At 53.2% G+C, this 13,343-nt stretch overlaps 1 protein-coding gene across 1 annotated transcript in view; it reads right to left on the bottom strand.

Annotated features, from left to right (window-relative positions):
- SYN2 (synapsin II) overlaps positions 1-13,343 on the bottom strand; it is a 74,683-nt gene that overhangs the window by 49,667 nt on the left and 11,673 nt on the right. The window contains exons 2-5 of the mRNA XM_027776668.1: positions 12,220-12,287; positions 10,489-10,546; positions 8,317-8,408; positions 5,247-5,403 (exon numbers count right to left, since the gene is read on the bottom strand). Coding sequence (XP_027632469.1) covers positions 5,247-5,403; positions 8,317-8,408; positions 10,489-10,546; positions 12,220-12,287 — 375 coding nt within the window. The remainder of the gene's footprint in view (positions 1-5,246; positions 5,404-8,316; positions 8,409-10,488; positions 10,547-12,219; positions 12,288-13,343) is intronic.

Genomic DNA, 13,343 nt, shown 5'->3' with positions numbered 1-13,343 from the left:
CTGTGTATCACAGGGGCCCCCTGGGAAAAAGCTAAAAAAAAAAAAAAAAAGAAAGAAAAAGAAAAGAAGTTTATTTCAAAAGCAGGTGACATGGTGGTAATGCCACAGTTCAAGTCCCAGACCTGGTGGCTTGAAAATCATGCCAGGTACACGTGTGTGTGCCCCCAAAGACCCAAAAAGAGATTGGAGAAGGGATTATGGCATGACCATCCCCCTGGAGAGGGGTGATTTCTCACTTTCTCTCTCTTTCTGGGGAGCACACATGCCCTATGGCAAAAATCTTAATTTAAAAAAAAAAAGTTTTTTTTTCTTCCATGAATAAGGGAGACAGAGACAGAGAGAAAGAGAGACAGAGAGACAAGGAGACAGAGACAGGCAGTTCCCACCCCAGCCTTAAGACAGACCCGAGTACACAGGGAGACCTTGGGTCGCGAACCCAGAACTCCCGGTGGCCTCCTGGAGCACTGCTGTACCACGGGGCCATTGAAGCTCCTGATTTTCTTCACATGGAACATGAAAGGCTGAGACGAGGCCAGCTTCTCAAACCTTGGGCCACAGAGAACAGCTCTTCATTACGTTTCCTCCCAAACTGCACCATCGAGCTGCCTTTCGCTGCTCACCGTGGTGGTGGGTTTGGAAGTACGGATGGGATTCTGATTCTGTTATCTTTGAGATGCTGGAAAACCCTGGAGTCCCTGGGCCACCTTTGGTGACACACGACTGGCATCTCCAGAGCTCTCCGGCCTCCTCTAGGCCCGAAGCATGATGCAGGGGCTCTCGGGCCCTGGGATTTCACTGTTGAAAGAGACTTTCGAGAGGCCCCAGACCAGCCCTTGCATCTGACAAACAAGGAGACTGAGTCCAGAGAGATGAAGGGCCATGCCCAAGGCTCCCGGGCCCCACCTGGAGTTGGGGTGGCACTGAGAGGGCTTCCAGGTCTGTACTCCCCATGTCCAGGGTCTTCCCCATGGGCCATGTCCTCGCCATTCTTTGACTTTCTTAATTCTCTCCAACTGTGGAGACGCCCCCCTCTCAGCCTGCCTGCCTTCTCTGACTCTCCTCCCCTCACCTGAGCAACAGGTATTGCCAGAAGAGCTAAGAGCTGCTCTGGCTCTGGTCACCTTCCTGGGTCCCCAAAGCACCCAGCAGCCCCGGGGAGCCGATGCCAGCCGAGCAACAGCCTGCCGCCCGCCAGGCCCAGCTAAGAGCTGCTCTGGCTCTGGTCACCTTCCTGGGTCCCCAAAGCACCCAGCAGCCCCGGGGAGCCGATGCCAGCCCTGCCTAGTGACCTCTGTCCTGCAGCAGCCCACGCTCTGGCACGGCACCGAGGCATGTGGGGCCCTATCTCTTCGGAGTGTGGGGGAGTGGCAGACACACAGTCACCAAGCGGATGCCAGCAAGGCCCGCGGCAGGCTCCCAGAGCCGGGAACAGCCAACGCTAAGACGGCAGCCAGTTCTCAGGGCTGAGTTGGGTCTGGGGAGCTCACTACACGCCACTTCCAATAGTCCCTGTCAGCTCAAGGGCCTGGGCTTGGCATCTAACCCCTGCCTCCGTGGAAACTGAGATTAAATCGCAAACACACAGTCAGCAGTGCAACAGATGTAATACCTGACAAGGGCTCTTTCCTCTGTGCAGAGAAAAGGAATGAATTTGGGAGCCGGGATGCAACTGGCAATGAGCAGGTGGACAGGTTTGCTATAACCACTTATTCAGTCCGTCAGGAAAGACTTCTCGGAAGAAATGGGATCGCAAGATCGTTAAGAATAATGTGTTATCTGGGACCAGCAGATGGCGTAATGGCTATGACACTGGATTCCCATGTAATTGACCATGGTTCGAGTCCCGGACCTGGTGGCTTAAACTCACACTGGGCGCGTGTGCGTGCATGCCCAAGATCCCGAGAGGAGAATGGAGGAGAAGGGATTTCTGCATGGCCATTCTCCCTGGGGGGTGATTTCTCACTTTCTGTCTCTCTGTCTCTCTCTGCCTTTCTGGAGAGCGCACACGCCTTACAACAAAAACCTCTAAAAAAAAGGTAAATAATGTGCTATCTTAGCCTTCCTGGAAATAAAATGCTTTTATTTAAGCCTGGGTGCATCTGATTCAAAAAAATTTCAAAAATCCCCCAGTAGGGAATTGCAGGTAAATTTGCAGCCACGAGGGGTGGTGGCATTCTCGTTGTCCCTGGAATTCTGCTTTCATTGACAGATCCAGCTCTGCTTCCAAACCCCGGCAGCCTGCCCTGACCAACTTCAGAGGCAGCAGATGGGCTCGGATGGGCCGTGGTGAAAGGCAGCGGCACTTCCAGCCTGACCGAGGCCTATCCTCACGCCGAGAACAGCCGCAGCGAAGGACTGTACCAACAGGGGCCAAAAGCACCCCCTGAAAGGGGCCTCCCCTTCCCACCACAAACCTGTCTCCCCCTAACAGGCAGAAAACAATATGTAAAGTGACACTCAGGTGGCAGCCGCTCGGGGAAACAGGAGGGAGAACGTGGCAGCTGGCCAGGTGGCCCTGCTGTTCCCGTGCGATGCCGACGGCGAGGTGCTGGAACCGTGAGTGGGTGAGAGCGTGACCCCTCACCAGATCCCAGATCCCAGCAGGGGCACGGCCCGAGGCCCACGCTCCACACTCCTTGCCTCCGTGTCCGCTGGCATAGTTCAGGAACTGAGGACCAGGAGCGAGCTTTTAAGAGACCTCTGTGACAACTGGGCTTGCCAAGGGGTGGGGGTCCCACTGTTATTCTCAGTTTCAGATAACGAGATCCAGGCACAGAGAGGTTTCGTCAGAGCTGCTACGTCAGACCACCCCGAGGGAGTGACAGGAGCAGAGTCCCCCCATGTGACTGTGATGGGGCCAAATTCTGACAAGCACTGGGGGAGAGGGTGGGTGAAGGCACGTGTGCAGCAGAGGGCCACGTGACTGAGAGGAAAGGGAAGAGCCCCAGAAATGACACTGGTAACAGTCTTGCACGTGCTGTTCTGCGGCCAGCAACAAGCTCAAAGCACACAAGTCTTTCCGCCAGGGTCTGCAGATCGCTACGATTCTGGGGGCCTGTAGGGGACGGCTAACCCTGCGCCCCAAAACATGGCAGCTCCCAGACCTCCTGGCTCTCACACTGCCAGGTCTCCCTGGCTTCTAAGGGGATGGGAAGGCTTTTAGTTCAGGCACAAGAAAAACCTCTGGAGCAGAAGGGATGGATCTGGCTGGTCAAAAAACACCCCCTCCAGCTCCCTGAGTGATGAAGAGGCTCGGGGTTCAGAAACTTCACAACTGGCCGTCAGTGCCAGGAACCTGGGCAATCTGGTGTAACAGCTGAAACTGGATATTTTTTTTTTGCGGGGGGGGGGTGATTTTTGCAATAGGGCAGGTGCCCTATAGCAGAGACAGAGACAGAGACAGAAAGCAAGAAACCACTCCCCAGGGGGAAGGGCCACAATGTTCTCCCTTTTCCTCCCTTCTCCTCTCAGGACTCTGGGCACACACACACACGTACCCAGAGTGAGTTTCAAGCCGCCGAGTCTGAGACTCGAACAGCAGTCAGCCACATGGGAGCCCAGCACCTCAGTTAGCACACCACTTGCTGGCCCCTGAGGTGGGAATTTTTGCAGAACAAGAAGATGAAGAGGGTGTGATTAGAGGTAGGCGTGTCCTTCCTAGAGGGTCAGGCTGGAGCAGCCTGGGGAGCAGAGAAGCTGGGTCCCCGCTGTCAGAGGGGAAGCCAGAGTACCCCAGGGGCCACCATAGGTCACTCTCCTTCCCAGGACCACTCTTTCTGTATGTTCTAGGGTCGCCACTGCATGGCTCAGCCATAGTGACATGGGTACCAGGGTGCCCCTGTATAATGCGACATGTGGGAAGGCCTGGCTTTAGTCCCCGTGACTCTGGCTAGCTGATGGGGGACCGTGGTGTGGTAGGACCCTGTCAGGGGTCTCTCTTTTTCTTAACCCCCCTCTCTTATGAAAGAAAGAAGGAAACCTAAAGAAAAATATATTGTAGTTTCCACCTCCCTCTCAGGTTTCCAGACTGGCCAAGGAAGAGACAAATACAGACCACCTTCTTCCTCATCTAGCGGCCCAATCCACACAAGAGCACCTGATTGAGAGGAATCAGGCTCTGTCATTTTGCCAAGTGACTTAACCCTTAACCCTGTCTAGATCTTGTTACTCTGTTAAAAAAAAAAAAAAAAACGGGGTAAAATGATAATAAAAAAATAAATCTTGTTTTAGATTTTGTTTCTCTGTTAAAAAAAAAAAAAAAACGTGGTAAAATGATAATAAAATAATAAATCTTCCCTGCGAGGGTGAGGATCGAGTGAAATGAAAAATGAATGGGTGATAACTGCAGCTGTTGGCACCATGGACTGGGTTGTCGGAAGAGTCATGATGCATTTTGGCATAGAAAAACATAAAATGAAAATCCAAAACATCAGGACGTCTTTGACAAACCAATATTACAAGAGTTTTTTTTTTAGCTTCCAACTTTTTCTTTCATGTTCACATGTCTTCCATGAGGTGTGAGACTTAATGATCTCACGTCAAGACCACTTGCGCGTTATCATGGACCGATTCACTTCAGGGTTGTTGAAAAACTCTGCAGGGCTCTGGCACCACCCGCCCTCTCAGCTCAACCATTCCCATGATGCTGATGGCTCTGGGCCTTTCCAAGAGTGAGACCATTCAGAGACCAGAAACAGGCACTTCAAGGCTGAGGTCAGAGCTCACAGGCCTATAAAGGCTTCTTCACAGAATCTGTGTGTGACTTGAGAACCAACAGATGGGATAATGGTTATGCTTCTAGACTCCCAATGAAGTTGACTGTGGTTCAAATCCTGGACCTGGCAGCTTAAAACTCATGCCAGGCATATGTGTGTGTGTACTCAAGATCCTGAGAGGAGAATGGAGGAGAAGGGATTGCAGCATGGCTATCCCCTCTGGGGAGGTGATTTCTCACTTTCTGTCTCTCTGTTTTTCTCTGTCTTGCACTCACCCTATAGCAAAAATCTCTCCAAAAAAAAGAGAATCTGTGTGAAGCCAAAGGTCAGCTCTGCCGCAAAGGCAGCCCAGCCCACGCCAGGTTGTCTTGAGCTTCTGGGGAAGCCTGCTCTGCCCTGGGTTCCAGCAGAAGCTTCTCGCTCTGCTCAGTGGGTGTGGGCTGCATCTGGAGTCCTGGGGACCCCTTTGGGCAGAGCAAGATGCAGGGCCCGAGTCCTGCCCTTCCACCCCGGGGGAGGGGCCTCACTCACCACCCAGGGCTTGTCACAGAAGTTGTAGATGGATTCCAGGGAGTTGATGCTGGGCAGGCCTGCGTACTGCATGCCGATGACCAGGTGGCGGAAGTCCTCGTTCTCCGCCATGCCGAAGGCGTGCTGCCGGATAAGCACGAAGTCGGGCCGGAAGGACCTGCCGGGGACACAGAGGCAGGTTTGCCATTAAGCAGCACCTCGGGCCACACGGCATCTTGTCTCTTGTTTCCAAAACCCGAGCAGACAAGAGGTCTCTACCAACTAGCCTAAGTCCCATCACTTTATTATGACCATTTTATTATAGCCATTCCTTCCTGGACTGGGAATGCGGTGCAATGACCCTTTCTGAAGGAAAGTCGAGGACCAGAGTTCTGAAACGCTCAGTTCCTCTAGGCTCAGTATTGTCTTTTTCTAAGGTACGAATGCCTCAGGAAGGAAGGAGCACTTGACGTTTAAACCAAAGTGAAAACACTCTTCGGTGTCCTCGTGGGGCAGCGCCCAAGCCTGGAGTTGCTCCTGGCCTCAGAGTTGGAGCTCAGAGCAGGCCTGGACCCGGCTGCCTCCCCACGCTGTGCAGGGCTCCCTGGTCTCCGAGTCCAGTTCCGACTCCTTAAAGCTGCTCCTTAAAATAGGCAATGCCCTCATCAGGCCCCGGGGAGCGCAAGGGGCCAGGCTGGCTGAGAACAGATGCCAGACTTCCCAATGTTATTCTTCCAAAGCGGACGCTAGGGAGGGGCGCAAATATTTTTCGCAGAACTGAGGTTGAGCAACGGCTACAGGAAGCCCTGACAGCACGGAATGTTCCCAGGCATGGGAAAGCTCCCTGCTCTCACCTCCAGCCAGCAAAGCAGCCAGCCCCAGCTGCTCCCCAGGACCAGGGCTCTGTCTCCAGGCCCCAGCATCAGAGGAGCCCCACCTCCCAGAGTGGTTCTGCGGCAGCACCCCGCCCATGGTTCTGAGGCTCGGCACTTCCACGCCACGTGCGATGGCCTCCCTGGCTCTCTGCCTGGGCAGCCATCCAACCCCACCTACGGTCCCAGGTCTGCCCGGGCTCCCAGATCAGTCCTTTGCTGGGGGCAGGGGGTGCACAGCCCTCTTGGGCTGCTCAGGAGCCTTCATCTCAGGTCATCAAGACCTCTGTCGCGGCGGCTCTGGCCATCCTGTGACAGTTCTCGGATGCCGACTCCAGCTGTGTGTCAGAGATCAAACTCTAACCTCGAATCCTGCTTAGGGGAGTCGCGCTCTACACGGGAGGCCGGCCCTTGAGTTCCCACACTGGCCCCTGGGAGGGCTGGCCTTGTTCCTGCCAGATCCCTCCTGGGCCTTGTTACGGGGCCCTTCTCCAACCACCTGCCTGTGTGCGTGCGACCCAGTGACTTGGTGACTTGCTCTGTCCTGCTCTGTCTGCAGGGGAGGAGCCCCTGACTCAGGATGGACCTAAGCCCACTCCCCACCTGGACGAACAGGTCTTCCCTGTCTTCCTCCTCTGTCTCCAGGGTGGATGAGCTCACAGGCGCTATCCTGAGGTCCCAGACATCCCCACCCGGCCCTTCCTGTCACTGACCCAATTCCTGCCGGACACCGGGAGCCTCAGTGGGGACTGCAGATGGAGGTGAAGACTTCTCGGAGCAAACCCCACGTTGTCTGGGTAGAATCACTGTGGACACCATTTCCCTATTGGGGTTCGTGTGACCTCCCTCCCAGATGCTGTCGTGAGGGTGACAACACCCTCTCTAGAAGGTCTAGCCCACCACCTGGCACATAAGAGCTTGATAATTGCTCATGTTCCTCCACCCACGATGTCTCTTCCAACTCCAGGTTTTCCTATCAGACTCGCGAGTTCTCAGGAGTGAGAAATGCAGCGAGAACACAGAGCGAGGCGACAAGAGACCTCGCTCAGCACGCGGGACACTGCTGCCGACTGGCTGAAGTGAGCCTCTAAAGCTGATGTCCTAGAACCGTTTATTTATTTATTTATTTTTAAAAAGAATGATTGCTTTAATTTTATTTAGTATTATTTTTAAATTTGCTATAGGGCACATGTGCTTCCCAGAGACAGACAGAGAGAGAGAGAAAGTGAGAAAGCAAGCTGCCAGGTCCAGGACTCGAACTGTGGTCAACCACGTGGGAGTCTAGCACCTTAACCACCATGCCTCCTGCTGTCCTGAATCTTTTCTTGTTTTTGCAATGGAATCCTGCTCTCCAGGGAAACTGTATGCACAGACAGAAGTGCAGAGCTACACCGGCTGCAGGGGGTGTAGGAATCCTAGAAGGAGTTGTTCCGCCAGGAGCTCCGAGTCCGCAAAGCTAAGGTGCTTTCTCTACCGGTGGACCAAGAGCCCTGTGGCGGTAGGAGCCTCCTTCTCCAGCCCTCAGCTCAACACACATGAAGTTGTGCACACACACGCAGCACTACTCTCCAACAGTGAGCTCCAAACCACCTCTTGGGACCAGCAGTTAGCGTAATGACTATGTCGCTGGACTCCCATGTAGTCGACCGCGGTTCGTGTCCCAGATCCGGTGGCTTAAATCTCACGCCGGGCGCGTGTGCGTGTGTGCGTGTGTTCCCGAGAGGAGAATGGAGGAGATGGGATTGCGGTGTGGCCATCCCCCCTGGGGGGTGAGTTCTTGCTTTCTGTCTCTCTGTCTCTGTCTGTCTGGTGAGTGCATGCGCCCTATAGCAAAACGCCCACCCCCCAAAAAAAAAAAAAAAAAAAAAAAAACCACCTCTTCAGGCCAGAGGTGGTCGCCCTGGAGACCGTGACAGTGACCCTGGGAACAGAAAGGCCCTTGGGGCCACCAGGTGGCATAGCAGTTAAGGCACTGGACCCCATATGATCAACTGCAGTTCAAGTCTCAGACCTGGTGGCTTGAACTCACACCAGGTGCATGTGCGTGCATGCCCAAAATCCTGGAAGAAAATGGAGGACGAGGCACTGTGGCGTGGTTATCCCCCCAGGGAGTGTTTTCTCACTTTCTCTCTCTCGGTATATCCCTGTTTCTCCAGCAAGCACAAGTGCCTTCTAGCAAAATTCTTTCTCTAAAAATATAAAGAAAGAAAGGCCCTTACCGCACGACCTTCGTGCCATTCCGGAGCACCTGCATATCCACGGCGTAAGTCCCATCTGCGTGGGCCACCAGGTTGAGCTCTGAAAATTCGGCCTGGAAGATAACAATGGGGAAGCGGTTCTAGTCCTGACTGTGCCCAGTCCTGGCCACGCTGCAGAGCACAGCAGCCCACGGCCTCGCGTCTGACCCCAGCCCACCGCCACGCTGCAGAGCACAGCAGCCCACCACCATGCGTCCATACCCAGCCCACGGCCTCGCGTCTGACCCCAGTCCACCACCCCACGTCCGACTCCAGCCCACCGCCACACTGCAGAGCACAGCAGCCCACCACCACATGTCTGTCCCCAGCCCACCGCCATGCGTCCGACCCCAGCCCACCACCTCGCATCTGCCCCCACTTGTCAAAGCCTTTCACACACGGAGTTCATCTCATCCTCACAGCGACCCCCAGGCAGGTGGGAGGGATCAACATCTTCACACACCGAGGGAAGAAACCAAGCCCCAGGGCAGCTACGTCACTTTTTCAGACAAACACAACTTGTTGATGGCAGAGAGGACAAAACTCTGGGCACCTGACTCCGGGCCCACACCCTCTGAGCTACTGCTCTGCAGAGCACGAATGTGAGCTGGCAAGCATCCCTCTGTCGGTTTCATTAGACACGCAGGTTTTAGTTTTGGCACCCAGGCTATAGTTCTGCTCTGCCCCTGACTAGCTGCACAGATGTTAAGTACGGGGACCAGCAGGTGATGCAGTGACTGAGGCACTGGACTCCCACATGGTCGACCATGGTTCGAGTCCCGGATCTGGTGGCTTGAAACTCATGCAGAGCACATGTGTAAGCATGCCCAAGATCCCGAAAGGAGAATGGAGAAGAAGGGATTGTGGCATGGCCATCCCCCCTGGGGGGTGATTTCTTGCTTTCTGTCTCTCTGTCTCTGTCTGTCTGTCTGGCGAGCGCATGCGCCCTATAGCAAAAAACCTCTAAAACAAAACAAAACAAACAAACAAAAAAACAAAATCCCAAGAGAATGGGGAAGAAGGGATTGTGGCGTGGCCATCCCCTTAATGGCGGGAGTGGGGGGGATTTCTCACTTCCTGTCTGTCTCTCTGGTGAGCACATGTGCACTATAACAAAAATCTCTCTCTCTCAAAAAAAAAATGAAATAAGTTACTTGTCCACTCTGGGTTCCAGTTTCCCCAGCCTATAAAATGGGAGTGGTTTTTTAACCAACCATGACTATCTAACAAGCTGTTAAGAACGGAATATAGTAATATGTAAGAAAGTACTCTGGAGAGGCCAGCAGGTGGCATGGTGGTTAAGATGCTGGACTCCCCCATGGCCAACTACGGTTTGAGTCCTGGACCTGAAGCCTTGAAAATCACGCCAGACATGTGTGCATGCATGCCCCAAATTCCAAAAGGACAATGAAGGAGAAGGGGTTACAGTGTGGCCATCCCCCCTGGGGGGAGAGTTTCCACTTTCCCTCTCTCTCTGTGTCTCTCTCGGACATGTGCCCTGTGGCAAAACCCTAAAATTAAAAAAAAAAAAATAGTACTCTGCAAATCACAGCACACTGTATAACGAATGCTGAGTAACTTCAATTATTTATACAGAAAATTCATGCATTATTTAAGTTGGACTCTCCCAAATGGACCTAATCATCTATTATGAAACAAGAGACAAAGGAAGGTAAAAATGGGCTTTCAGGACTTTCTTGTATTAAACCAAGTGGGTGTTCTTTCCTGAGTTCCCTCCGGGCAGCCTGGGCCCAGGCAGACACAGTGGAGGCAGCTCTCTGAGTAGCAGGCATGTGCCTACCCAGGCAGACCTTGCCCCCGAAGATATGGAGGCACAGCCAGTGTCTGAGAAAGACCTCCTTCTAAGGTTGTCCTCAGCCTGGGAACCGTGCGTGGCAGAGGTTCCCAAGGGCCACAGCGCTGGCCTGTCGGTGGACGCCAGAACCATGGAAAGAAGTCGGGGAAATGAAGAGATGTGGCCTTAAGGACTGCGCCTCCCAGAGGGAAAAGCAGGAAAGAGCAAGAGGGAGGAGACGGGCAGCCCAGAGCCGCGGCAGACCCGGTCCTGCACTCAGCAGGTCTAGACGGTTCGCTCTGGGAGGCCAAGAGGAGAGGGAGAGGTGCGGGTACAGCGCTGGGCCTGGGGCTGATTACCTGTTCCACCTTGATATCATAATCTCCAAGAACTTTTTTGCCCCGAAAGCACTTGGCCCTGGAGAAAGAAAGAAAGAAAGAAAGAAAGAAAGAAAGAAAGAAAGAAAGAGAAAAAAAAAAAAACATGATTAGTTTTGTACAAGTGTTCAAAGCCAGACCTTTAATATCTCACAGAGGAGAATGGGTGGCGAGCACAGCCCGGCAGGACAGTCAGGAGACCTGGTTCCAACTCTCACGCTACTCTCAGATCCCCATGAGAACTCAGGCAAGCTTCTTCTCTCTTTAAACCTCAGCCTCCCCATCTGTAAAATAACCAAAAGCAGCCTTTCACCCTCAGGCGTTGAGATGCCATCATAGCATCCCTGGTCTCCTGGCCACAGAACAGCAGGTCCAGACGCAGGAATGTCCCTGGTGTCAGCCTTGCTAACGACGTGGTCGATGTCAAGCTGCTCTGCAGTGTTCTCACCCTTTCTGAGTCTGCGTTGCATTGATTTTCTAGTTGGGATCTACCTTGGGAGTTCTAGTTTTTAAACAAGCTGACTGCTATTATCACCATTATATACCCACGTAAAAAGGATCGGAGGCGATTAGTAGTTTAAACATATAGCCAAGGGAACCAGCAGTTAGCGTAATGGCTATGTCGCTGGACTCCCACCTAGTCGACTGTGGTTTGCGTTCTGGACCCGGTGGCTTAAAACTCACGCCGGGCGCGTGTGCGTGCGTGCGTGCCCAAGATCCCGCAACAGGGATCAGCAGGTGGTGTGGCAGTTGGGGCACTAGATTTCCCATGGCTGACTGCAGTTCGAGTCCTGGACCTGGTGGCTTGAAACTCATGCTGGGTATGTACATGTATGCCCCAAATCTAAAGAGAATGGAGGAGAAGGGATTAGCATGGCCATTCTCCCTGGGGGGATGATTTCTTGCTTTCTGTCTCTCTGGCTAGCACATAGAGCCTATAGCAAAAATCTCTAAAAAAATTTTTTTTAATTAAAAAAATAAAAACATAACCAAGAGGGGCCAACAGGTGGCATGGTTGTTGGGGCACTAACTCCCATATGGCATATGGCCAACCACAACTCAAGTCCTAGACCCAGTAGCTTGAAAATCATGCTGGGTACATGTGTGTGCATGCCCAAAAATCCTCAGAAGACTGGAGGAGAAGGGATTGCAGTGTGGCTGTCTCTCATGGGGGTGATTTCTTTTTCTTTATTTTTTTTTTGAGAGGTTTTTGCTATAGGGCGCGTGCGCTCGCCAAACAGACAGAGAGAGAGCCATAGAGACAGAAAACGAGAAATAACCCCCCAGGGGGGATGGTCACGCCGCAATCCCTTCTCCTCCATTCTCCTCTCAGGACCTTGGGCTCGCACACACACGCACCCGGCATGAGTTCTAAGCCACCGGGTCCGGGACACGAACTGCGGTCGACTACGTGGGAGTCCAGCGACATAGCCATTACGCTAACTGCTGGTTCCCTCAGGGGGGTGATTTCTCACTTTCTCTCTCAGTCTCTGTCTCTTTCTCTCCAGTGTGTGCACATACCCTATGGCAAACAAAAACAAAAACAAAAAACCTTAAGAAAGAGCATCTCATTTAATCCTCACAACAATTTATGAGACACAGACAAAGACCTTAGAGGTAAGAAAAGCAAGGTTTGGAGGGACATGGTGTATTCAAGGTCCTACTGCGTGTTAGTGACAGGGCCGGGCTTCACTCTCCACCTGCAGGACTGACCCGTGGCCTTCGCGCAGCAGGGCCCAGTCTCCCTCTGCCGATTCAGAGTTCCCATCTTCTCTCCACTCCTACAAAAATGGGCTCGCCCTGTGTGCCGCATTGTTTCGTTTTTGTTTTTGTTTTCATTTTCCTTCTTCCATCAAAAAAGGGCCTGATGTTGCGAACACCAGTCTCACTGCAGATCCTTCCGACCCTGGTTCCTGGCAGCTCCCTGGGACGAGGCTGGCTATTTCCTTTTCTCTATAGGTTCTGGAACAGCCCGTTCTAGGAAGTTGTCATGTGTCCTCTCCAAGTCCCTGGCCACCCTCGAATGGCTCCTCTGAGGCCCTCAGCTCTCCTGGAGCCGGATTGCTGACCCCCGCCCCCCACCTCTGCCCCAGTTCCCTGTGAGCGTCACATCAGCTGGCTTCCTGCACCCTGCTCGGCCTTTGCAGCTCTGCAGCCCCTTGGGCAGAGGGCTCGTGGCATCTGCTGTCCTGGTCACTCCTCCTCCTCATTCACGGGTTTAGCTAATAGGGTCCAGGCAGGGCACCGTCACGGTCTGCAGTGGGTCTGTGCCATGGCTATAAAAACGAGGAACTGGAGGGAAATGACTCATGAAGTCCCTTTCTTCCGTTGGTGAAGTCTATCTCCCTCGTTATCAGCAATGCTTTTTTGATGCTTCCTCCTATCTTCCTGTCTTAAAATAGCTCCCCTTCTGTGAGCCAAACCTCAGGGACACTAAAGGGACCTCTCGTTCCGTTTGCTGTCTTGCGTTCTCAAAGCACGTTGCAGGCCTTAGCTGCTCCTCACAGCTCTGTGGAGGATCTGGGAGAGGTAGGCGCTGTCCATTTCACTGATGGGGACCGTGGAACCCAGACAGTTAAACAGCACGAACAAATCACAGCAGAGTTCAGGGCCCGTTGGTGGCCTGGTGGTTAAGACAGCTGAATCTCACATGGTTGACTGGGCAGTTTGAATCCCAGACCCGGTGGCTTAAAAAACATGTCAAGAGGGGCAGCAGATGTCATAGTGGTTATGTCACATCGTGGTTACGTCAGCCCATGTGGCTGACAGTGATTTAAGTCCTGGACCAGTGGCTTGAAATTCACATCAGGTGTATGTGCGTGTGTGCCCAAAATCCC

Source organism: Tupaia chinensis, unplaced genomic scaffold (assembly GCF_000334495.1).
Source record: "Tupaia chinensis unplaced genomic scaffold, TupChi_1.0 Scaffold000704_1, whole genome shotgun sequence".
In the NCBI taxonomy this organism is placed as follows: Eukaryota; Metazoa; Chordata; class Mammalia; order Scandentia; family Tupaiidae; genus Tupaia; species Tupaia belangeri.
The sequence above is the reverse complement of the archived record's forward strand: the minus strand, read 5'-3'. Positions and strand labels throughout refer to the sequence as shown.